Below are 25,957 nucleotides of genomic sequence, written 5' to 3' on the forward strand. Positions count from 1 at the left end.
TGGCTGTACACTATATCAGTAAAGTGATTAGACTTTCAAAAACACTGTAGTAATACATTGAGCCACTAAACATTGTTCTTATGACGTTTTTCTACAGGAGGAAAACGCGAATTACTTCCAAACACTTCAGATATAGTGTGTGTTAGTAAATGCAAGACTATTGATGAACTCCAGCATAACACTGTATGATAACGCTTCAGGTGACTGTTCTAGAGCCTACAGCTAATCAATCTGTCACATTCTGGAGTGCTTTACGGGTCTAAAGAAAAATATTAATGATAAATGGTCTTAAATAAAACAAATACATTTATAGAGATGGTATACAAGTATATAACTTTACTCACATGGGAAACGGAGGCCACGTGAATGGTTTGTGAGCACAATTAAATGCACACAGCATCCCATATCATCTGATAATTGTAAGAAATAAGTCCAAAAGGCAGCTGACTGTGTAAAGCCACATAAAACAACACAAAAATACGATGAATATGCCGAGATCAGTGGCTAATCTGCCGGATTCAGCTGAGGTGAAGTGACGGCGACCAGCGAGACCTAGCTGTCACTCAAGTGGCCACGCCCTTAATTATGCAAACACAAAATAACCTAATATAAAGGAAATGGATGAGTTATAAAAAAATTCACCCCCCTCACAGTTGTCATGGAGGGTAATAATAGCTATATGAACCAAAATCGTTCTTTGTACCAGGCTGTAAACACCTTTTTTTCTGCTGTAAAGTTGGCCATTCTAACAGTGGGCTCAATTGCAACTTGCTCTATTATGGAGCCAGGACTAGCGGAATTTTGATGAATTGCAGTTTCAGTTACTTCCGTATTGGCCTCCCGAGGGAGAGCGGGAGGTTGCCGCTTGCCACCACCTAGTGGAGTAGGTGGAGTACCGCGCTGAAACGAATGAATCATTTTGGTGAACTGATTCAAAAGAATCGACTCACGGATGAATCATAATTCAAAAGAGGATGTACCGAAATTGGATTCCTCGTTTTTCCCCTCACCTCCAAACATACAGCCAGCTATCAACACACACAATCATTTTCAACATGTTTTTCTCGCCGACTCGCGCTTACGAAACCACGCATCGCAGGCCGAGATTGTTATAAGAACCTGCCGTTTCCGTGTTTGATATGAAATCATGCATTTCATATCGCCGTGGAGAGAGGAGAACCATGCATGTGTCTGACGGAAAAACACGGATTTAATCAGTCCATGTTTTCAGACACCATGCGCAACTGACCCACAGACACCATTGATGTTCGATAAAAGGTAAGCCCATGGTTTTATCGCATTATATCATGCCATATTTTAACACACAAGCGACGTGTTTTCATTCAGCATTGCGGTGCGATTTGGCCTAAAGAAAGCAAGCAGGCATGTTGGTGATGACAACACAAGTCGATTTCTGTCCATCGCAATGTTTTACAGTGCGGGGATCCAGATGCGATGCTGTATTTATTGACATTGTCATTACTGAATAGTAACGCTTGTATAACGTTAGTTGGAACCCATAAAATGCAAATCTAAGCATAAATATACACATGTATGTGCATTTGTTACACAAGCAATGCGGTTCAATGCAGCACACCAGTCGTTAAATGACCGACTTTATTGACAAAATGAGTCGTAGGGACAAAATCCGTGCTTCGAGTGTGTATCTCAGTATGAAAGAAAGCATTTTGCTAAGATTTATGACTGGGAATCCATTAACTTGATCTTCATTCAATCTAAATATCTGCACAGCTTTTCTGAACCACAGTGCTTGACATTTCTTCAGTGATTTTCTGACAGTTGAAAACTAAGTTATTGTTTAATGAGGTCTTTTATTTTGCTCTTCCTGATTTGTATTTATAGTACTTTCAGTTTGAACACTAATGCGTGTGTGTGTGTGTGTGTGTGTGTGTGTGTGTGTGTGTGTTAGAAAAATGCCGCACGAAATGTTTCTTTAAGTAGTTTAATGAAAATGTTATATTTATAGTATTTGTTTGAAATTTTGATTTTAAAACTTTAAATGAAATATTTTGCAAATATGTTTTTAATTTTAATGGTTCCTAAATGTCAGGTGAAGCAGGTGTCAGATGTCTGTATTCATATTTTCAAGGCAAAAACACTTAACATGCCTATGCTATTTTAACACAACTGCTTTTTAATCTTTAAAAATAATAGCAATAAAATATAATTTTAATAACTAAACTTTAATAACAAAATTTTGTAAAATATCTGCAGATTTATGTGGATTGATTTTTTTTTTGGAGTATCAAAACTGAAAGCTTTAATATATTAAATTAAAAAACGATAGCTGTTTAAAATTGTATTTAATGTTTACAATGCAAATCCAGTTAAATCCAATTGTTTGGTAAACAAAGTAAGTCTCTCATGGGAGGGTTGGGCGATGTCGACCAATTCGGCACCGTACAATGTCTAACATGAAACGATTGCGATGGACCATGGCATCGTAGGCGGCCATGAATTCATAATTTATGAATAATTAATCAATTCATAACAAATTAATTATTTGAAGCCTACCGTTTCAACTATCTGATCTGCATGGTCTTTGTTTTACCCATAACCAAATCATAAAGAAATAAAGATAAGTTACACACACATGTCCACCTGTCATTCATTTTTTTCTGCAGCACTCTGGCATGAATAAGCAGAGTGATCTGTCATTATAATGCCGTCGACAAACTTGGTTGGTAAAAAAGGTGCTCAAGCAACAGGACCCAACCAACAGTGTCTAAGGTTTCCCTAAAATTACTAAGTGCACGCGTGAGAGTGGAAGATTGAAGCAGTGTACTGACTCTCTGACACGTTACCTGATAGATTCAAACGACAAAGAGTCGTTACATTGAGACAAAATGAATTAAATATCATGTTTAACAACTATAGTGAGACACGATCCAGCGGTACATCCTTGATAAACTGTCCGATGTGTACTGCTCTCTGGGGTGTTGTGCTTAAAGCACCCGCTGACTGCTGTAGCTCAGACATGCACGTACGCTGCAGCGCATGACAGTGTGTGTGTGTGTGGTCACGTGATGTGCCTTTTCAGAAATGCTAGATGAAATGCCAGTGTGGATGTGGACAGTTTTTGTTAAAAAATGGCATTTTAAAACTAAGACATATTAGTGTAAACGGCGCCAAAATGTGTATTTTTCGCGTGCTGCTGTAACGGGACCGGGGTGGAGGATCGTGATGCCAGCTCAGCATTGTGATGTCTATCGGCCATTGACAATGGATGATGGCATCGTCTATCAACCCAACACTATCTCATATATCTACTTAAAGACAGAAAATATTACTTCATAAACTGTATTGTAAATAAATCAAATGGACATTTGCATATTAGTCAATAATATCACTGAAACTAATTTAAAAACTGAATAAATATAAATTTACACATTTACAAAACAAAAAAATAGACTCAATGATGGGCTAAAAATCTGCGGAAATATGCAGAATTTTGTGTGGGCCTAATCATAACTAAAATATAGTTGATTATTAGAAATTTTATCTTAATTGCAGCCTCTTGACAATTATGACTTTGATTTTTGAAAATACTTTGCTTTAGATGATTTCTATTAGGGCTGCACGATATTGGAAAAATCACGATAATTTTTTTATTCTGCGATGTTTATTATATTGTAAACGATATATCGAATCGCGATAAAATGTATGCAAATTGCAAAGATAAGCTCTGGGCTTTTTTACTCTATATTGATCTAAGAGCCAATCACACAGCAGAAAAGTACAACAATGGGAATCTAAAAGTGTGTTGATGATATTCGAGATATTTTGCCACCAAAAATGTATCTGCCGAAAATATGCTACACTATTTAATGGACCCTCTAATTTTGGTGGCTTCAGTCATTGTTGGGGTACACTTTTAAATCTGGAAGCATTAACAACTTCTATCGAAATCTATATCATTATCGTTTAACAGGGAAAATAATTATCGAGATAGAATTTTTGCCATATTGCCCAGCCATACTACGAATACAATTTTTCTAAATTAATTGAAAAACTGTTTGGAAAGAATGTATAATTTAAGATTGATTGGGAGGATTCATAGGGGGTGCGTAACATATAACAAAAAAAATCTACAAGCACAGATAAATTCAATAAAGAAACATATGCTAATTAATTAAACAGCGTTTTATTGTCTCCTGAAGATTTGTACTGTATTTAGGTATACAGTAATGGAATAATCAAATGTAAAATAGGACTACATAGTCTTCGTTTTATAAACAATTCAATAAAATTAATCATTATTAATTATTCAAAGTTACAAACGGTACTTTTTTATGCCTGAATGCTTTTAAAACCCACAGACAGTCACAGGCCTCAAAAACACCTGCAAAATGATAAATTATAATCCAGACTCAACATTGCGTATATACTCACGATGTGACTATTGCGAATGATCACTTTGCGATATCGATGCTGAAGTGACATATTGTGCAGCCCTAATTTCTATTCATTCATAGTTTTGTATTATGCATTGCTTTCTGGTTGTATTGTTTATTTCACATCACTGAAACTTTATGATAACAACATCGTTAATATATATATACAGTTTAAGAATTATTATCCCCCTTTTAATTTTTTCTTTCTTTTTTAAATATTTCCCAATTGATGTTTATGAGAGCAAGGAAATTTTCACAGTGTGTCGGATATTTTTTCTTCTGGAGAAAGTCTTATTTGTTTTATTTCGGCTAGAATAAAAGCAGTTTTAAATTTTTTAAAAGCCATTTTAAGGTCAAAATTATTAGCCCCTTTAGGCTACTTTTTTTTTTCGATAGTCTACAGAACAAACCATCATTATACAATAACTTGGCTTTTTACCCTAACCTGCCTAGTTAACCTAATTAACCTAGTTAAGCCTTTAAATGTCACATTAAGCTGTATAGAAGTGTCTCAAAAATTATCTAGTAAAATATTATTTACTGTCATCGTGGCACAGATAAAATAAATCAGTTATTAGAAATGAGTTATTAAAACTATTATGTTTAGAAAATGTTGACATTTTTTTTTCTCTCTGTTAAACAGAAATTGGGGAAAAAAAAAAAATATATATACATGTGTGTGTGTGTATATATATATATGTAAATGTATATATACATTGTCGATTTTGTCTGCCACTGCAGTTTTCTCACGGCTTTAATAAAGTGTCCTTCCATCCTGCTTCTCTGTGAGCTTGCTACAATCTCATTCATAAGGCTGCACTCTTAATGTAACATGCATTTACTCAGTGCACAAAAGCATGCCAGCAATGCAACTTCATCAATGCTGTGACAAGAGAACACGATAAACCTGCTAGAATTGAAAGTTGTTTATCAGACGAGCCCGATCTAACATTTCTGTCATCGAAAGCTTGACTTCTTTCGATTGCATGTTTACTGATTACATGCAGTTGCAGCAGAAGATGTGTGATCACACTCTCGTATGTGAGAACTGCTGAACTTCCTGTTGCGCCACCACAGACGTTGCTATACGTTGCTTTGTGACCTCTTTAGGTGGCTGCCCTTCATAGCCACATTACCCTATAGGATCTTTAAATACACTTACCCCACCCCTTCTTCCGAGTGGGTGGATGTGTGTGTACATGTAGCCTATTTCTTCATAAAGACCGTCTAAATATAGTCACAGCATGTTTTTGGACTCTTCACCCTATGAGCAGATGTGCTGATGTCACACTTTTTAATTAGGCTTTTTTGACAATGTTCTGCCTCTTTTTATGCTGCTTTTGACAACCTTCCTGATTTTTTAAGGGTTAGGTATAAGTCTGCAAATGTACACTACCTGACAAAAGACTTGTCGTCTATCCAAGTTTTAGGAACAACAAATAATAACTTGACTTCTAGTTGATCAGTTGGTATCAGAAGTGTCTTATATGAAAGGCAAAGGCCTCTAGATTATGCTTATTTTACCATAATAAAATATGATCATGCCTTGATTTTTAATTATTTAATTAGGCCAGGAAGGTCTGACTTTGCTGAGACAAAAGTCACTAAACAGAAATAATGTCCAGTATAGAATATAAAGTCATGCTGCAGTGGAAAAAGAATTAATATTGTGTATGACTCCCATGAGCTTGAAGGACTGCATCCATACATCTCTGCAATGACTCAAATAAATTATTAATAAAGTCATCTGGAATGGCAAAGAAAGCATTATTGCAATCAGGACTGGTAAGAAAACGTTATGCTTTTCACATTTATTTCGCCTTTTCACCAAACTAACCATTTCTGATGGCTATTTCAGACTGTTTTTTTGTGGTTATTTGATTTAGAATGTAATTAACCACATGAATGTTAACCCTAAATCAGACAAAATCCAAAAAGCGCATAAAGAATTGTAATAAATTTTGTGAACACCACAGCTATTCTACTTTCTTTTCTCCAGTCATGTAACACTCATTTCAACTTTAAGTTTCTAACTAAAGTACAGTTACATAATTGTGAGTGTGCATCATTTCCCTGTTGTGACAACACAGGTAATACTGGTATCACCGGGAGCGGGGCTTCTTTTAATTGGCTTGTAAATTACTTTCACTTTTGAATTAGTGACAATTAAGACTCAATTGCTTGAATTTAAAACAACAACAATTGTAAAAAAGTACGATGACAAACTCCCTTATGTTCATTCATTTTTCTTCGTCGCTTTATTCATCAAGGGTCGCCACAGCGGAATGAATCGGCAACTTATCCAGCATATGTTTTACACAGCGGATGCCCTTCCAGCTGCGACCCAGTACTTGGAAACATCCATAGACACTCATTCACACACATGCATTACGGGCAATTTAGTTAATTCAATTTACCTACAGCACATGTTCTTGGATTGTGGGGGAAACCAGAACACTTGGAAGAAACCCACGCAACATGGGGAGAACATGCAAACTCCACACAGAAATGCCAACTGACCCAGCCAGGACTCGAACCAGTGAACTTTTTGCGGTGAGGCAACAGTGCTTCCCACTGAGCCACCATGTCGCCCTTCACTTATGTTATAATGACATTTTAACAAATGTAAAGTTTTTATTGAGAACTTTTGTAGGATTTGTCTTAGAATCAGGACTGGTAAGAAACGTGCTTTTCACATTTATTTCGCCTTTTCACCAAACTAACCATTTCTGATGGCAATTTCAGACAGTTTTTTTTGTGGTTATTTGATTTAGAATATAATTAACCACATGCATGTTAACCTTAAATCAGACAAAATCCAAAAAGCGCATAAAGAATTGTGATAAATTTTGTGAATACCTTAGCTATTCTACTTTTCTCCAGTCATGTAACACTCATTTCAACTTTAAGTTTCTAACTAAAGTACAGTTACATAATTGTGACTGTGCATCATTTCCGTGTTGTGACAACACAGGTAATACTGGTATCACCGGGAGCGGGGCTTCTTTTAATTGGCTTGTAAATTACTTTCACTTTTGAATTAGTGACAATTGAGACTCAATTGCTTGAATTTAAAACAACAACAATTGTAAAAAAAAAAAATCTTCGTTGCTTTATTCATACAATGTCAATCTGACGTCATGTTGATGTCCTGTGTCTGCTGGGATGTTTACTGTTCCAAAATATTTTATGTTAAAAGGGGAAAAAGCTCGTTTTTTACCCCGACATTTAAAAAGAATATATTTTACAGCAGTAATCACAATACCATGAAACCGTGATATTTTTATCCAAGGTTATCGTGCCGTCAGAATCTTAAACCGGCCCATGCCTAGTGATACAGTTGGTTGTATAAATAATGTGTTACAGGCGTTATATATAGCAAATATGAACTCCCAGAGTGAAATTTGCTTCTCAAACTGATACGCAAACCTCCTGGACTGACCGTTTGATTGCCGTTGGATGTTATGACATGTTAAATGCTGCAGTAAAGACTTTGTGCATGCACACAGAAGTACATCTATCTGTCTGCCTATTTGTTTATCTCTCTCTTTGCTGTAAGTGTGTTTGGGTAACTCAACTCTCTTCAATGTAGATGACCTCAAAGCTAGTAAACGCGGTCTAAAAGCCACAGAACTCCAATTTCACGGTTATGAAATCTGTGTCAGTCTCTTTTCACTACTCTCTCAGTTCACAGGGTTCATGTTTTGTATTTTTTCTGTCATCCTTTGAAAACTTGTAGCCTTAGGTAAGAGTGCGATTCATGTTTTCCATTAGCTGTTATGTGCCAGAGGTCATGAAAGTAGATCAGTGGGAAATGTTAAGGGCTCTTTGATGCCCACTGGAAGATGCCTGGTAAAAGGATGCTGCTTCTACAAATATTTTGCCTTTTGTTTTATTTCATATTTTGACAATTTTTCACTGATATTTGAAACATTAACACAGACATTTGTATTTGCCTTATTTCTATGTACAGTTGAAGTCAGAATTATTAAACCCCCTGTATTAGCTCCCCTGTTTATTTTTTCCCCCCAATTTCTCTTTAACGGAGAGAAGATTTTTTCAACACATTTCTAAACATAATAATTTTAATAACTCATTTCTAACAGCTGATTTATTTAATCTCTGCCATGATGACAGTAAATAATATTTGACTAGATATTTTTCAAGACACTTCTATACAGCTTAAAGTGACATTAAAAGGCTTAACTAGGTTAATTAGGTTAACTAGGCAGGTTAGGGTAATCAGGCAAGTTCTTGTATAACGATGTTTTTTTCTGTAGACAGTCAAAAAAAACAAAAAAACTTAAAGGGGCTAATAATTTTGACCTTAAAATGGTTTTTAAAAAATTAATAACTGCTTTTATTCTAGCCAAAATAAAACAAATAAGACTTTCTCCACAAGGAAAAATATTATCAGACATACTGTGAAAATTTCCTTGCTCTGTTAAACATCATTTGAGAAATATTTAAAAAAGAGAAAAGAAATCAAAGGGGGACTAATAATTCTGACTTCAACTGTATTTTCTGAGTATTGTGACAACTATTTGCTAAAATGCTATTTTTATTAGCTGTTTTTAAATAATTTATTTAATGATATTAAAATAAACAGGTTAAAATATACAGTGCTCAGCATATATAAGTACACCCCTCACAAATCGATCTTTTAAATTCATATTTTTAATAGGAAGCTATACAATATTATATTTGTGCATATACATTAGATTAGTCAGTACTGAAGTCAAATCTGGAGCTAACCTTACAAAATAACTTGCGATAATGGTCCAAAAACTAATACAACCATATTTATAAGTTATAGAAAAATATTAAATACAAATAAAAAAAACAGGAAAAATCAAGAGATGCAAAAAAATTTAAAAAATGTTTGTAGGTTGTACTTTTTTTTTTTGCATTATTTTAATAAATATACCTGTTTAATAAATCTGTTTTGTTTAAATGCACCAAAATACATTGCCTGTATTCACTGGGAAATGGATAAAAATATTCATTTTCAAAATGGGGTGTTCTCAATTATGCTGAGCGCTGTATGTTTCAGATCTATTTCATTCTCAGACTAAAAACCAAGATTCAGACATTTAGAGCGTGCTCACACTAGGCACAGATGCCTTGAACCGTGCTGAAGTGCGCTTGTCCCCTCCTCCCCTCACCCCCGACGGCCTGCACTAGCACTGCATTTTGCCTTCCGAACCAGAGCACGTCATTGATGATGTGACTGCTCAGTTTAACAGGAAGAGAAGCGCTCACGCTCAGCACAGTGGATATTGCTTTAGTTATATTGTTTTGTATTATTTTTAGCCATTTGATATCAGAGTGTCTGTGGGGTCTTAAAAAGTATTAAAAGTTGATAAATCAGTTATAGGAAAATTAAGGCCCTTAAATGGTATTAAAAAGTCTTAATTGCATTTAAAATTTTTGTTTAAGCATTTTCCAAAGTGTTTGACTCCAAAAAAGCATAAATATATTTATTTCTCTCTTAATATTAACAACGGCGTGCTAGATACATGCGATTCGGGCCGGGGCACGTCCAGCCAAACTCCCCAATCCGGGTGATGTCATGTAAAACGCAACAAACATGGGAAGGTGGTATGACGCTTTCCACATGTATCGAAACCGTAGAGCGAAACGAACGGCAAAATGGGAAAATGTAAGTTTGCGTACTCCTGGTTGGAGTTTAAACAGTGGCTGAAGCCTGTCGCTGATAACAACCACATAATTTATTCTTTCAAGCTTTGTTTCTTCCGAGCTTATCTGAGTTCTGTTGCACGATTGTGCTCTATAGATTTATTTAACTACAACTATTTATTAACAACTGTTTATTAAGTTAAAGGTTTAATACTGATTAGAACTTGAAGTGGCGATGAGGTCTTAACATATTCTGAGAAGGTCTTTAAAAAGTCTTAAAAAGGTATTGAAATGACCTTTAGGAATCCTGCTTATACCCTGGATATGCAGTGACACTCATCATTCCAAATATTTAGCAAAACAGATCCACAACTTTTGACGCTCATAAATGACCATAAAAGTCCTCGTGTTGCACGTTTTAGGAGGTTTGCTAACGTGCAGCAAGAGGTTCACGTCTTTAATAAATGACGACAGTTCTCATTCATTGAAAAGTAAGAATGATCAATAAATGCACATAAAGCAGTCCCTTAAGAGTGACGTCGCGTCGGTTTTGGGCTCAGGTGCACTTCGCACCCACGCTACAAGCGTACCACACCAAAGCCCAACTGAACCGCACTCTGGCACATCTCCTCCAACCGTGCCATGACCGGCCACCTGAACCTCGCCTGGGCCTGATTCAGAGCACTCTCTCTTGTCAAACAAATCGAGAAACGCACCTGGGCACGGTTTGAATAGCATAATGTGAAACACTCTGTATAAGTGAAATCCTCAGCAAATACTCTGCCTCTGATTGGCTGTTGTAAATTTCCTCACTGTAGACTTGAACAGTATTTATTTCAAGGGTTCACCTTTGCACTGTTCTAGCCAATAGCAGATTAGCAACTACTGGGGAGGTGGGGATAAAGTTAGCAAGGCCCCATCTGATTGGTCAAATTTCAATAAACAACCAATGCATAAAATATATCTAATTTATAGGGGTGTCAAAATTAATTGTTTCTTTGGTGCACCGTGATGCAGACATGTACAATTCTGTATCGCTTCAGTAATAATCATAACCGGTTATTATGTACTGATGTCATTTATCTCGTAGCTTACTATGGCGAGGGAGGCGAGTGCGAGTATTTACAACGCTCCAACTACTTAAAAATGCAGAAACTGTGCACAATTTCACTGCGTGTGTGTTTGCTGGATCAGTCTTTTACTGACACTTCCAGCAGAAGCTCCTATGGCGTGACTTTTTCTGTCCTCTCAGCTGTTACAGCAATACTTCTGGATACAGACATGAGCGCGTGTCTGCAGAAATTTCTCCACCGTGTCTATCATGTATCAGCTGTGATCGTCGCTGCTGTTTATGAGTGTGACTCATCGGTGAAGACTGCCAGCGCCAATTGCAGCCCTTTCTGTTGAGCGCGTGTCCAAGACAAGGCTCAGAGAGCGAGCGGGATATTTATATTGGATACATATATATATATATATATATATATATATATATATATATATATATATATATATATATATATATATATATGTATGTATGTGTATATATATATATGTATGTATGTATGTGTATATATATATATGTATATATATATATATATATGTATATATATGTATATATATATATATATGTATATATATATATATATATATATATATATATATGTATATATATATATACATATATATATATATGTATATATATATATATATATGTATATATATGTATATATATGTATATATATATATATATATATATATATATATATATATATATATATATATTTGCTCGTGTTGTTTAAAGGTACAGTTTATATGTCTGACTGTTTGTATTAAGGACAAAATTGTATTACAAATAGTATATAAATATATTTATACATTTTAATACAAGAATTGCTGTGCTGTGAAGAAAATATGAAACAGTGTATGGAAAGCTTCGTCAATGCACCATGATGCGTCGAGATATCGAATTGAACCGAATCGTTGGCATGATAATCGTAACCGAACTGAACCGTGAGATCAGTGTAGGTTCACACCTCTACCCATTTATCACACGTCTATGATGCATGTACTATTATCGCGATACCAATAATTTTGCATTATATTGTGCAGCCCTAGCCAACACCAGTTTGACTCACCATCTATTTGTAATGCATTGTATAAATATTATAAACCACATCATTGAATAATCCATATGCTAAACATTTTTTTAAAGTTTAAAAGTAAAATCTTCCACAAGTCCCTAATGCTAACGCTGATTTAGCCCAGCCTTCAAGTACTGCATATTTAGCCCAGTTAACCATTTGAACATTAACCCAGTGGGTTTTCTCTACAAACCATAAATGGAAATCCAGGAAGTAAGTGTAAAACATCACAATCACCAATCTTTTGCTCTTTGTGCTGATTCACCCTCGCAAGACCCAGTTGAAGCGCTGCGATTTAATTTGGCCAAAGGTTTTACCATTATGGATCGCTGCTTCCTAACTATGTGCTTCAAAAGGGGGCAGACTTGTTTTTCTGGTGCACAATGAGCCAGACGTTAAAAGGAAGTGGAAACCCTGTTGCTTTTCTAACTGCAGATGAATGCAATTTTAGGAGATTGCTGGTGTGTGTGATATACTAGCATAAAATAGTTCATGTACAGTGTGAGTTATGACAACAGAAGCTCTATATTTACTTCAAAAACAGTTGTGCAACCAGATTATGTAGCATTTTGGACGGCCTTTTGGAATAGTAAACAAACTCTTGCGTCACTCCTGGCACCTTTAATATAAACGGTGATACTTTATATAAAGTGTCCGAGATATACTGTGACATATATTGGTTTTCTGAGCGACAGAAAAGAGTGTGCCTTACATTAGCGCAGTAATGGCAGAGGGCATGTCTGTTAAACATTTACTTTACTTTTCTCCTGGAGCTGTGAGTTTTGCATTGCTTGAGCTGTGCTTGACGCTGGTGTTTTGTGTAAAGCGTGTTCATGTCTCTCTTTCTCCTGCAGTGGGGTCGGGTGGCCATGGACCCCTTCAGCCAGCTGATCCTGCTCATCTCGGTGGTGAGTTTTTGTTTTTTCCAGTGGCTCTTTCACAGCGTGAGCCCCTGGGCGTCGTCCAGAATCAGCCCTGGCTTCCTCAAACTCACCCACAAACAGAAGATCGAGTGGAACTCAAGGTACACAAACAGCTGTCTTTTTGTATGTATTGTCTGTATTCTGAGATATCGCTTGGAAGTTTCTTAAAGAGATAGTTCACCCAAATGTCTGAAGAAAGCTGGAAACCTGTAGCTATTGACTTCCTTAGTAGGAAAAGCAAATACTATGCAAGTCAATAGTTTTTGGCCTCCTTCAAAATATCTTCTTTTGTGTTCAACATAAGAAAGAAAGTCAAAAATGTTTGGAATGGGTAAAGAGTGTGTAAATAATGACAGAGTTTTCATTTTTGAGAGAGTTATCCATTTAAGTTGTTTTGTATGCGCTGTCTTCTACATTCTGAGCTATCTGTTAGAAGTTTCTTAAAGGGATAGTTCACACAAAATTCTGAAGAAAGCTGGAAACCTTTAGCCTTTGACTTCCTTCCACTGTAAAAGCTGTAAACAGTGAAAGTCGCTAAATGAAATGAGTTAGTTTGACTTGTATTTGAAAAAAAAAGACTTAATTAAAAAGAATTATGGTAACTCATAAACTGATTATATTAGGCAGAACTCAAATCGAATGAGTTATGAATTAATTAATTATATTTTTGTGTTAACTTAATGCTGCTAGAAGCAAGACCAAAACATTCATGTCACATCCATAGCAACACTTTTTCCTCATAAATGCAAAAATATTAAATAAAATAAAATCAGTCATTTTTGTTCTATAGAGAGACATATTTTACCCTTTTGATTATCAATATTTCTTTTGGGTTGTGCAGTTTATTTCACAGAATTTATGTTGTATACTGCAAACTCACATCCATAACGCATGTTTATTTCCCTCATTTCAAGTATTGATATTTTTTCTGGTCCCTTAACTCTGTCGTTAGTTGTTTTGGAAAATATAAACAGATGTTTCAATGTAATGTTGACGTATGCTTTCTCTGTGAATTTATGTTTTGAGTTTTTACTGCAAATGTCACATCCATTACGCTGGAATTGCTCACAGTTGAAGTCAGAATTATTAGCCCGCCTGTTTGTTTATTTTTTTTCCCCGTTTTCTGTTTAAGAGAGAGAAGATTTTCTCAACACATTTTTAAACATAATAGTTTTAATAACTTATCTCTAATAACTGATTTATTTTATCTTTGCCATGATGACAGTAAATTATATTTGACTAGATATTTTTCAAGACACTTCTATACAGCTTAAAGTGACATTTAAAGGCTTAACTAGGTTAATTAGGTTAATTAGGCAGGTTAGGGTAATTAGGCAAGTTATTGTATAACGATGGTTTGTTCTGTAGACTATCGTAAAAAATATATAGCTTAAAGGGGCTAATAATTATGACCTTAAAATGGATTTAAAAAAATTTAAAACTGCTTTTATTCTAGCTGAAATAAAACAAATAAGACTTTCTCCAGAAGAAAAAATATTATCAGACATACTGTGAAAATTTCCTTGCTCTGTTAAACATCATTTGGAAAATATTTAAAAAATAGAAACAAAATCAAAGGGGGGCTAATAATTACTTCAACTAATAAAGACTTCAACTGTATATAAGTTATAAATCAAATCAAAATGATCACAATCGGTTTCCTCAAACTTTGAATTGAGTTAATTTATCGGGATTTACTGTGTAGTAAGAAAAACAAATACCATGGAAGTCAGTGGTTCCAGCTTTCTTCATAATATCTTCTTTTGTGTTTAGGGTTAGTAAAGTCAAAAATCAACAAACATGTCAAAAATGTTTGGAATAAGTAAAGAGTGTGTAAATAATGACAGACTTTTCATTTTGAGAGAGCTATCTATTCAAGTGTTTGTTTTTTTTGTATGCAGTGTCTTCTCCGTTCTGATATAACTGTTGGAAGTTTCTTAAAGGGATAGTTCACCAGATCATCAGATTATTCTTAACAGTCAGTCACTACACTGAAACAGTTCCCCAGTAAATGTCTGCTCAGGAGGTTAGACTGCGGAGAGCAGGTTGTAAGCTGTCTCTCAGAATCCTTGATGTCTGTGTTTGCTGAAAGAAACTGGCAGCAGGCGAAGATGCGAGCGATAATGCGCTCATTTCAGCGAGCTGTCAGAAGAACAGCCAGCTGGAGGAGATCTCAGCAGTTATCATTGTTTTTAACTTGACATCATCGTCTGCAGGGGAAGCAGACCACGGTAAATGGTGTAGTGATCAGTGTTTTCTCCCATGTGTGTGTCTCTGCAGGACTGTGTCTACGCTCCACGCTCTGCTGGTCGGCCTCTTCTGCCTCTACATCTTGTTCTTCGATGAGGCCGTCAATCAGGACCCCGTATGGTGAGCGTTTTGGCCGGCAAGACCGACTGCATGCAGGGCATACTGAGAAAGCGCTGCTCTTTACTGATAAGCAGGATGCTTTCTGTGTGTGTGGTTGTACAGTGATGGTACTGTAAATCTCAATGCACTGTCATCTTTACCACAACAGGGGAGATCCTACTCTGGTGAAGATAAACGTGAGCATTACTACAGGCTACCTCATATCTGGTGAGAGCTTCAAAGTTAATGCAATGTTTATATATCTTGACTTACAGTATGTCAAAGATTTCTTTCAAAGTTAGGATTTTAGTTGTTAAAGTCTTTAATATACAGTATATTTCTCACTCTTGAAGTGTTTAAGTTGAGCTTGAATGTTTTTCAGCTTTTTCCCTTTTGAAACAATGTTTTTATTATACATTTTAACAGATTTTAAATAATTATTTTATTATTGTTATGTATGTATGTATGTATGTATGTATGTATGTATGTATGTATGTATGTATGTATGTATGTATGTATGTATGTATGTATGTATGTATGTAGGTAGGTATGCAAGGTATTTACAGTGCTCAGCGTAATTGAGAACACCCCATTTTGAAAAGTAATATTTGTATCTATTTCTCAGTGAATATAGGTAATATATTTTGGTGCATTTAAACAAAACAGATTTATTAAACGGTCATATTTATTAAAATAATATTTTAGTCACCAAACATATTTAGAAATGGACCGATAATACAATTAAATTCAAGCTAAATATTGCAAAAAATTTATTACAACCTACAAAATTTCAACAATTTTTCAATTTTGCTTCTCTTGATGTTTCCTCTTGTAAATTTGTATTCAATACGTTTTATAACATATAATTTTGTGTATATTAAATTTTGGATTGTTATCATAAGTTATTTTGTTAGATAAGCTCCAGATTTGGCTTCAGTACTGACTAATCTAATGTATATGCACAAATATTGTAAAGCTTCCTATAGAAAATATAAATTTAAATGTTATATTTGTGAGGGCTGTCCTCATATATGATGAGCACTTGATGTATGCAAGTATGTATATTTCTGTATGTTGACTGTTTTTATGAAGACTGGTCTGTTATTCTAAATATTTTATTGAAATGATACTGTTTGAGTAATGAAATAGAGCTGTTTTTGCTGTGAATATTGCGATTGTTGCTGATGTGGCATTTAATTGTAAATGTTTTAAATGGAAAATTTGTTTGGGGACCGCTTATTGTACTAATAAGTTTTTTGGTATAGGGTTAAAGTAGACATAGAAGACAGTAGAAAAATAATAGAAATACATCAAAACCAAAGACAAACGTGCAATGTGTAGTGCAGCACTACTCCCAAGACTATTAATAATAATAATAATAAAATAATAATAGTAGTAATAATAATAATAAAAACTACAACAATAATATTAATTAAAAACAACAACAACAATAATAATAATAATAATAATAAATATAATAATAATAATAATAATAATAATAATAAAAACAATAATAATAATAATAATAAATATAATAATAATAAAAACAACAACAACAACAACAACAACAATAATAATAATAATAAAAACAACAACAATAATAATAATAATAAAAACAATTATTATAATAAAAAATATAATAATAATAAAAACAACAATAATAATAATAATTATTATAATAAAAACAATAATAATAAAAAAACAACAACAACAACAACAATAATAATAATAGTAGTTATTAATAGTAGTTATTAATAGTAGTTAATAAGTTATTATTATTATTATTATATATAAATATCCATGTCTACCTTTAATGTTTACTGTGCATATAAATGTATATAACATTATTATTTTCCTTTTAATGTTTTGTTAATGCATAAATGCTCTGTATTTGATATTTTATGAACTGTTAGCAAGTAAGAAAATCACAAAGTTCAAATCATAAAAAATATTATTATTATTGTTGTTGTTATTATTATTATTATTATTACTACTATTGTTATTTGGCAACCCCCCTAATTTTTAAAGTTCAAATCATAAAAAATATTATTATGATTAATATTATAGTAATTTAATAATCTACATGAAAATTAAAAAAACAACCGTAATAACAGCAGTGGCAAAAAAGAAACAAGCTAGAAATAATATAACATTATAGTAAAGAAAATAAAGTTTTAATTGTCGGCATTCAAACAATAACACATTGAAAGGGAGAAAATGGGGGGAAAGAGCAAAAAAGAAAAAGAAACAATTTTAATAGAAATGATCGATGTATACCGAGAGAAATACATATATTATGTTTTAAAAGATATAAGCACACAGGAATCAGTTGTACACAAATATTGAACAAAAAGTGACCAGGTTTGTTTGGAAGGAATCAAAGTTGTGTGCAAATGCAGTTAATTGATAAACTAGTAATAATTTGAGCCAGTTGTTTATTGAAAGTTATGTCTTTCCAGTTAAGTAGCGTGCACCGTGAGAATGACGTTCCAATAATAAATAAGTAACTTAATTGTTAATAAATGACTTAAGTGTATAGGTAGGTGACTTTTTAGAAAGTATTCAATCACTTTTATGGGAGTTGTATACACAAAAGTAAAGTTCTTACTCTTCTTTTCTCCTGTGTGTTTTTTTTCAGATCTGCTGCTTATATTTTACTATTGGAGAGCAATAGGAGACAAGTTTTTTGTAATCCACCACCTGGCAGCATTGTATGCTTACTACTATGTACTGGTGAGTTCCCTGTTGTCCCATAACAGAACATGCAGGCAAGATGGGAAAGAGACAACCAAGAGTGAGCAGTGGTGGTGTCAGGTGTGCAGCTGGTGCTCAAAGCTCTGTGTTCCCTCCACTACAAACTTATCATAGTGCTAAAATATACTAATTTGTCGAAGGCTGGAAGGCCCGTTGGGTTTTTCCATTAGTTCAATTCAATTCAATTCACCTTTATTTGTATAGCGCTTTTACAATGTAGATTGTGTCAAAGCAGCTTCACATAAAAGGTCATAGTAAATTAGTGGCGTTACTGTCATCATCATTCATCTTTTGTTAGTATATGTTAGCTGCTGTAATTATTTGTGTTTCTGATTGGTGAAGGATTATATTTTTTGCAGCATTGCTTTATAAATTGTAGCATAATATTTTAGTTTGATAACACTGATGTACCAGGCCACCAAGTGCTAGTTTCATTTCTTTTCAATCTTCCTATTTGTTTCCCAAAAGCTTTTCTGCAATTATTAATGGATTTATTTTTGCTTTTATTTATGCATTTATTTATTTATGCTTTTATTTGTTTATTTATTTATGCATTTAATTATTTATGCATTTATTTATTTATTCATGCGTTTATTTATTTGTGCATGTATTTAATTATTTTTTCTGTTTATGTATTTATTTGTGCATTATTTATGCTTTTATTTGTTTATTTATGCATTTAGCATTTATTTATTTATGCATTATTTATGCTTTTATTTGTTTATTTATTTATTTATGCATTTAATTATTTATGCATTTATTTATTTATTCATGCGTTTATTTATTTGTGCATGTATTTAATTATTTTTTGTGTTTATGTATTTATTTATGCATTATTTATGCTTTTATTTGTTTATTTATGCATTTAGCATTTATTTATCTATGCATTTATTTCATTAGGCTTTTATTTGTTTATGTATTTATTTATTTATTCATTCATTCATCTATTTATTTATGCATTTATTTATTTATTCATGCATTTATTTATTCATGCGTTTATTTTTTTATTTATAGATTTATTTCTATATGCATTAATTAATCATTTATTTATTCATGCATTTGTTTAATTATGCTTGTATATATGTATTTTCTTTATGCATTCATTTGATTATTTATGCATTTATTTATTAGTTCATGCATTTGCTTATGCACTTATTTATTCATGCATTTATTTATTTATGGATTTATTTATACATGCATTTATTGATTTGTTTATGTATTTGCTTATGCATTTATTTATTTATGCATTTATTATTTATGCATTTATTTATTTATGCATTTATTTATATAGGCATTTATTTGCTTATTCATTTTCTTTTCGGCTAAGTCCCTTTATTAATCTGGGGTTGCCACAGCAGAATGAACCGCCAACTTATCCAGCACATGTTTTACACAGCGAATGCCCTTCCAGCCGCAACCCATCTCTGGGAAACATCCATACACGCTCACTCACACTCATGCACTACGGACAACTTAGTCTTCCCAATTCACCTGTACCGCATGTCTTTGGACTGTGGGGGAACCGGAGAACCCGGCGGAAACCCACGCAAACGCAGGGAGAACATGCAAACTCCACACAGAAATGCCAACTGACCCAGCCGAGGCTCGAACCAGCGACCTTCTTGCTGTGAGGCGACAGCACTACCTGCTGCGACACTGGGTCGCCCGCATTTATTTATGCATCTATATATATATATTTTTTGTTTAATTATTCCATTTTTTTAATCGCAGAAAAAAAATCATTGTGGTCTAGTGACCTGTTTTGGATATCTATAAATAAACCTAACCCCATATGTCGCTTCTAACATCATCTAATTGTAAAGTGCTTTTAATAAGAATCCAGGCACTCTTTTCTAACTATCCAAAGGCTTCATTTATCAAACGCATTTATTAGGGACAGATCATGTTGTGCTTCATTTCTCTTTTTATACTTAAATTAGATGCATGCTTTTCATTTATGATTTTGCACATCAATACTGTGCTGCAAAACTGCATCATCAGTACCATCTCCATTAAAGAACAATTTCAACATAAAACACACTTAAAAGGAGGCCTAAAAATAAAAATAGGCCAACTATAAAAACATTATACACGATAACAACATTCCGTTCCTGTCCTTTTGTGCACAATACCAAATCTTAAACAAAACAGCTTCTGAAAAACTCAGGCTTATTAAGTATCTTCTTCATTAAATGTTAAAAATGTTTGCATTCACCAGCCCAGATCTTTAACCACTAGTCTGCAGGACCCACTGAGACCACTGCGGTTCACTCTTGGTTAAGTGTTACGGTTACCCTCTAGGTCACCAGGTTCTGTAGCTGACTATGGCTTTGATGATGATGGTATTTTTTGCATGGAATGCTCATTGACGGTTATGCAGAAGTCCATTCTCTCTCCTCTTCCTCACTGACTCCTCTCAGTAACCCTATTGGTCGGTTCTGCACCAGATCGTGCGCATGTATTGATGCTCGCTGCTCCTGTGGTGCCGTCTGAGGGTTTCTTGTGTGCATGCTCTGGTTACTTCCTCTGCTTTCAGCTGATCTTTCTCCTAAGTAGCGATGCACCGATCTTGACATTTCACGGCCGACTTACGATTGCGGTTTTGGATTCAGTTATTATTATTTTTTAAAATAATTTTTAAATACTTTATTTTTACTTATTTATATTTTAGGAAATAATAATAAATACAATAACATCAGAACTTAATTAAACATTTGACTGGTCATATATTTCCCTACAGGTCACATTAACAAATACATGTAAAGATCAGTTTACACAGTGTAAAGGCATAAGCACAATCCATTTCCGGACCGTGCACACCGGGATGATTGTTGCTCTCATTTTCCGTCAACATTTAACGCCTTGTGACTAAATAAAGGGCGCCAATGTGATCGAGAACACCAACGTGCAAAACGCCAGGCATAAAATCGTCATTTTTTAAGAAACGCCTCCTTCTTCACCAATCAGATTGGCACTTTTGTTCACATGTACGGATAATTGTGTTTAATTTAACAAAGCTAGTACAAAATATCTTGTGTTTTTTCCATGTGACACCATGAGCTGCCAGTACAGTATGTCTGCTGGTACATCTGCTCTCTGTTTCTAGCCTCTATTAATGCTGTGTTTGCACACTTTTTTAACATAAAATCTTTGTAGTGTGGTTTTGTATTGGTCAGCCAAATTGCAGTTGCCAAATACAAAAATTGTCCGATTCATATATCTGGCCGATCGATCGGTGCATCTCTAATCCCAACCCTTTTCTCTCTCTCTCTCTCTCTTTCTCTTCTAACACTTCACATCCACGTCTCAGCTGCAGGATGAGTAACAGCGAGATCACGCTTGTTTGTTGGCCTGTCGAGATGCTCCTTGGAAGGTTTTGCTGAATAACAGGTTGATCCGGTCCTCAACTGAATTCTGATTTACCACACCATTAATTTTGGTGGAAATTAGTAAGAGAAATCTGTTAAGAAAAATCTTAAATTGGCATCAGTTGGTGCTTGGTTGTTTGGCATGGGTCATTCTGCAAAACAAAGGCCTTTATTATTTAAAAAATGTCCATACTGCTTTAGAAAAAGAAAAACATATTTTTATAAATGTAATTTTAATGAACAGTTTTGCTTTTACAGTGCTCAGGGAAAATGGGGAATAGTTTTTGGCGCATTTAAACAGTTAAATCCATTCATTTGATCATCATTTGGAGTTTGGTCATCTAACACCATTAGGTATAGAAAGATAATTAAGTTATTGTTAAAAAAAATGTATATATAAACTACAAAATTTCAATAATTCTATATTTTTTATTAATTTTGTTTGATATTTTTCTCCAAACATATTCATTTGGAATCAGGGTATCTTCTCTTCCGTCCATTCCATATCCGTTTTCAAACAAAAAAAAGAAAAAAGCCATTTTTTGGTTTTTCTTTTGATCACAAAAAAAAGAGAAAAAAAAAAATGAATGAGATTTTGGTTTAAAGTAGGAAAACAGATAAACGACTCTTTTTCCTCTGATTGGTCAACCATATCTGAGCTCATGACACCACCCTCGAAATAATAATCCTCTCTCTCTCAGATTCAGATTCAGATTCAGATTCAGATTCAAAGAGCTTTATTGGCATGACTGTAAAACAAATCACAATGTTGCCAAAGCAATAACAAAACACAGAACATGCATATAGATAAAAGAGAAATAAGTAATAATAAACAAACACATTTATATATATCGCTATATTATAAATATCTGTTGTCACAATAAACAAGTTAATTAAAAAGATTAATAAAACTATATAATAATAAATGATAAGGACAGAGAGCTTTAATAAGGGATAAGAGGGTTCAGCCTTTTTCTCTCATATGGTGACATGAGGACACGTACTGTGCTGCTAAGTGGAGACACTTTTCATTTTCTCCCAGAATATAATGGAGTTTCTCCATATCTGTGGCTTGCTGGAATTGTGGCAGAATTCGAGATATTTGTGTGAAGTAAGCATCTCTTATGCTCTGATATTTGCTGCAGTGAGTGAGGAAATGCAGCTCATCCTCCACAAATCCAGCAGAGCAATGTGGACACAGTCTGAGCTCTGGGCTCCTCCAGCTGCGCTTATGTCGGCCCGTCTCCACACTCAGACTGTGTCCACTCAGACGGTACCGGCTCATCAGCTTTCTCTGACCAGGGCTCTTAATGTTGGTCAGGTACGGGGCCAGTTCATAACCAGGTTTAATCTGGTGGAAGCATGCTAACTTTTTTATTTGTTGAACTTTAGTTTGCCAATTGAGTTTATATTCCTCCTGGGTAATCCTTTCTATTTCTTTAGTCTTTATATGTTGGGACTGGGTTTGTGAATTTAGTTGGTGTTTTTCCACTATATAGTGCATGGGGTCGCTGGCCGGATGTGCATTTCTATATATATATATTTATTTATATATATATTTACATTTACATTTAGTCGTTTAGCAGACGCTTTTATCCAAAGCGACATATATATATATATATATATATATATATATATATATATATATATATATATATATATAATAAAAATAGGAGGAAATAAAATAAAAACAAATGATACCCTTTGTTATAGCCTATTAAAAAAACCTAAACGATAAAAAAAAGTAAACAATTTGAATTATTATTATTATTATTATTATTATTATTATTATTATTATTATTATTATTATTATTATTATTATTTAGCCCTACAGAAGCTCGGAAACAATCATGCAAACCAGGTGCTGCTCAGAAATGGTTATCTTTGCTCAGCATCAGGTGCACAGCAGCAAGAAGTTTGGTGGCGAACTATAGACATATTGTTATTATTATTATTATTATTATTATTAATATTAATTTTATAAATATAGTCCTTGCTCGGAAGCAATCATGCAAACCAGGTTCAGCTCGGAAATTGCTATCTTTGCTCAGCAAACTATGACCTTATTTTAATGACAAATGTGTAATAATACTGCTAATTTAGATTTTTATTTAATTTATGCATACACAATGAATGTTGGCCTGCAAACTGATTAAATGATAGAATATGTATACTTAGCTTATATATAATTAAATAATAATTAAAATCGTGGGAGTTCGCAGAGGACTATTTTGAAGGCGATGTAACAAGCTCAGAGGATAATCTAATCAGAGGAAAAGGGGCGTTTCAGCACCGCCTGCATGTGTATAATGAATTTTAAAGTTGTTTATCTATTTTCCTACCCTAAACCAAAAATCGAAAATCGAGCCAAAATCATGTTTTTCTTTTTTTTTTTTTTTTTTGCTATTTTGTTTGAAAAACGATATGGACTGGATGGAAGATACCCTAACTATTTGGGTATAGTAATTTTTAGACCAATATTAATTATTATTTGTTTTGTTAGGTTAGTTCCATTTTTGGCTGTGGTACTGACTAATCTAAAGCTTATGCACAACTGTATTGTTTTAAAGCATCCTAAAGAAGCTACACTTTTAAAAGAGAGATCTGTGAGGGGTGTACTCATTTATGCAGAGTATACTAGTATATTAGTCATGGTAAAATCATTATTTCTGTTCATAATAATTATAATATATTTTCATTATGCTTTTTTTATATGCGGTTTATAGTGTTGTGCATTTATTCAATAATATGTTTGTAAACACATCTTTTTAATAAACAGATTTGTTTATATATAATCATGGAAAATGTTTTAAGACCTCTTTTAAGACTATTTATATTCATTTTTATGACAATTCATGTTAAACATAATGACATTTTTTATTTATAGTGTTTGTTTCATGATATTTTGGACTATATATATATATAGTGTATGTATGTGTATGTATGTTATTATATATTTATTTACACACACAAATACACAGTATATATGTCAACTTCAAGATTCAGACTTAAGCTTTTAATCGTCACACACTAGGGCTGCACAATATAATTTGAACATCGATATCGCAATGTGTGTATCCACAATAGTCACATCGCAGGATTAATTATTTATTAAAGATCAAAAGATAAAAACATTACTAAATATTATTTTAAAATAATTTATACAATGATGACCATGTTATTTTATGTTTGATTGTTTCATTTTTGTACCTGAATACTGTTATACTACTATTAGAAACCATCAAGCAGTGTTTATTTCACTTTTATCTTTGCTCTGTGTTTATATATGCTTGTAATTTATTAGAATTTACGCAAATGCACTGCATAAAATGAAGATTTCATCATCCCAATCTATCTAAATGAATATCACAATATATATTGCAGAAAATAAAAAAATATCACTATCATATATTTCCAATACTGTGCAGCCCTCTCATACACTCACAAGTGTTAAATTGTTTGCATGATATGTGTACTAACGCATGGATATTAAACTTGCTGTATATATTATACATAATAACTATATATTAACTTGCTGTAATTTGACATTATTTATTTATTATATATTTATTATATTATTGTTATTATTATTTATTTATTTTTTTTGTCTCAGTTGTCAGTGCTACATTTAGCCATAAACATATTACAATACAAGAGGGACAAGGCACCCTTTATCTAGAATGACCATGACAAATAATGTTTTGTGGCTTAATTTAGTGTTTATTTCCAAAAGTATATATAATTATAATTCAAATTCCTGAAACTCTGGGGCAGCGACTGCTGATATTATGGCTTCATTGTTGCTCACACTCCCTAAAGTCACCTTTGAGGATCGCCTCAAAACCTGAACATGCTTTTTGTTGTCAGGATATGTAGACCATACTGTCACTGGTCACTTTTATGACTGCCATTTCAAGCCTTTGTTCCAAATTATCACGGGATATTAGACATAATTGAACATGGAGCTGGAAGTCTCTGTTGGGTCTCACTGAGTAATTAAGTCTGTCGTGCTGAAATGTCATCCGTTGTTATTGTTTCCTGTGTTTCGAAATGCTGTTAGTGTTAAGCGCAGTGTCTTTTTGTTAACTATTATGACTCGGTTATATTTTGGGAATATTACAGCATAACAAAAGCAAGTCAATCTTTTCATAACTGTTTAATGAGTGTGCTTCTTCATCTAAAAGAAAAAACAAACAAACATTTCACTATATTTAGCGCTGACCTTTAACGGTCTCTCAAACTTAGAGGCGGATTTCGTTTTTTTTTTTGGTTTTTTTCTGAAGCAGGTTAAAGGGGACCTATTATGCCCATTTTCACAAGATGTAAGAGATTAATCAAAGTGATTTTATGAAATTTCAGCTCAAAAT

General features: G+C 33.5%; 1 protein-coding gene across 3 annotated transcripts in view; it reads left to right on the forward strand.

Moving 5' to 3' along the window:
• Positions 1 to 981: 981 nt before the first annotated feature.
• tlcd4a (TLC domain containing 4a) overlaps positions 982 to 25,957 on the forward strand; it is a 37,549-nt gene continuing 12,573 nt past the window's right edge. The window contains exons 1-5 of one of the 3 annotated variants that reach the window (XM_056450126.1): positions 982 to 1,278; positions 13,051 to 13,220; positions 15,400 to 15,489; positions 15,638 to 15,696; positions 18,107 to 18,201. In XM_056450126.1, the coding sequence (XP_056306101.1) occupies positions 13,066 to 13,220; positions 15,400 to 15,489; positions 15,638 to 15,696; positions 18,107 to 18,201 (399 nt within the window). In that variant the 5' untranslated portion in view covers positions 982 to 1,278; positions 13,051 to 13,065. Of the gene's footprint in view, positions 1,279 to 12,890; positions 12,972 to 13,050; positions 13,221 to 15,399; positions 15,490 to 15,637; positions 15,697 to 18,106; positions 18,202 to 25,957 lie in introns of those variants that run through there. The other 2 variants (XM_056450125.1, XM_056450128.1) reach the window with 2 other exon arrangements.

Source organism: Danio aesculapii, chromosome 24 (assembly GCF_903798145.1).
Source record: "Danio aesculapii chromosome 24, fDanAes4.1, whole genome shotgun sequence".
NCBI classification, from domain to species: domain Eukaryota; kingdom Metazoa; phylum Chordata; class Actinopteri; order Cypriniformes; family Danionidae; genus Danio; species Danio aesculapii.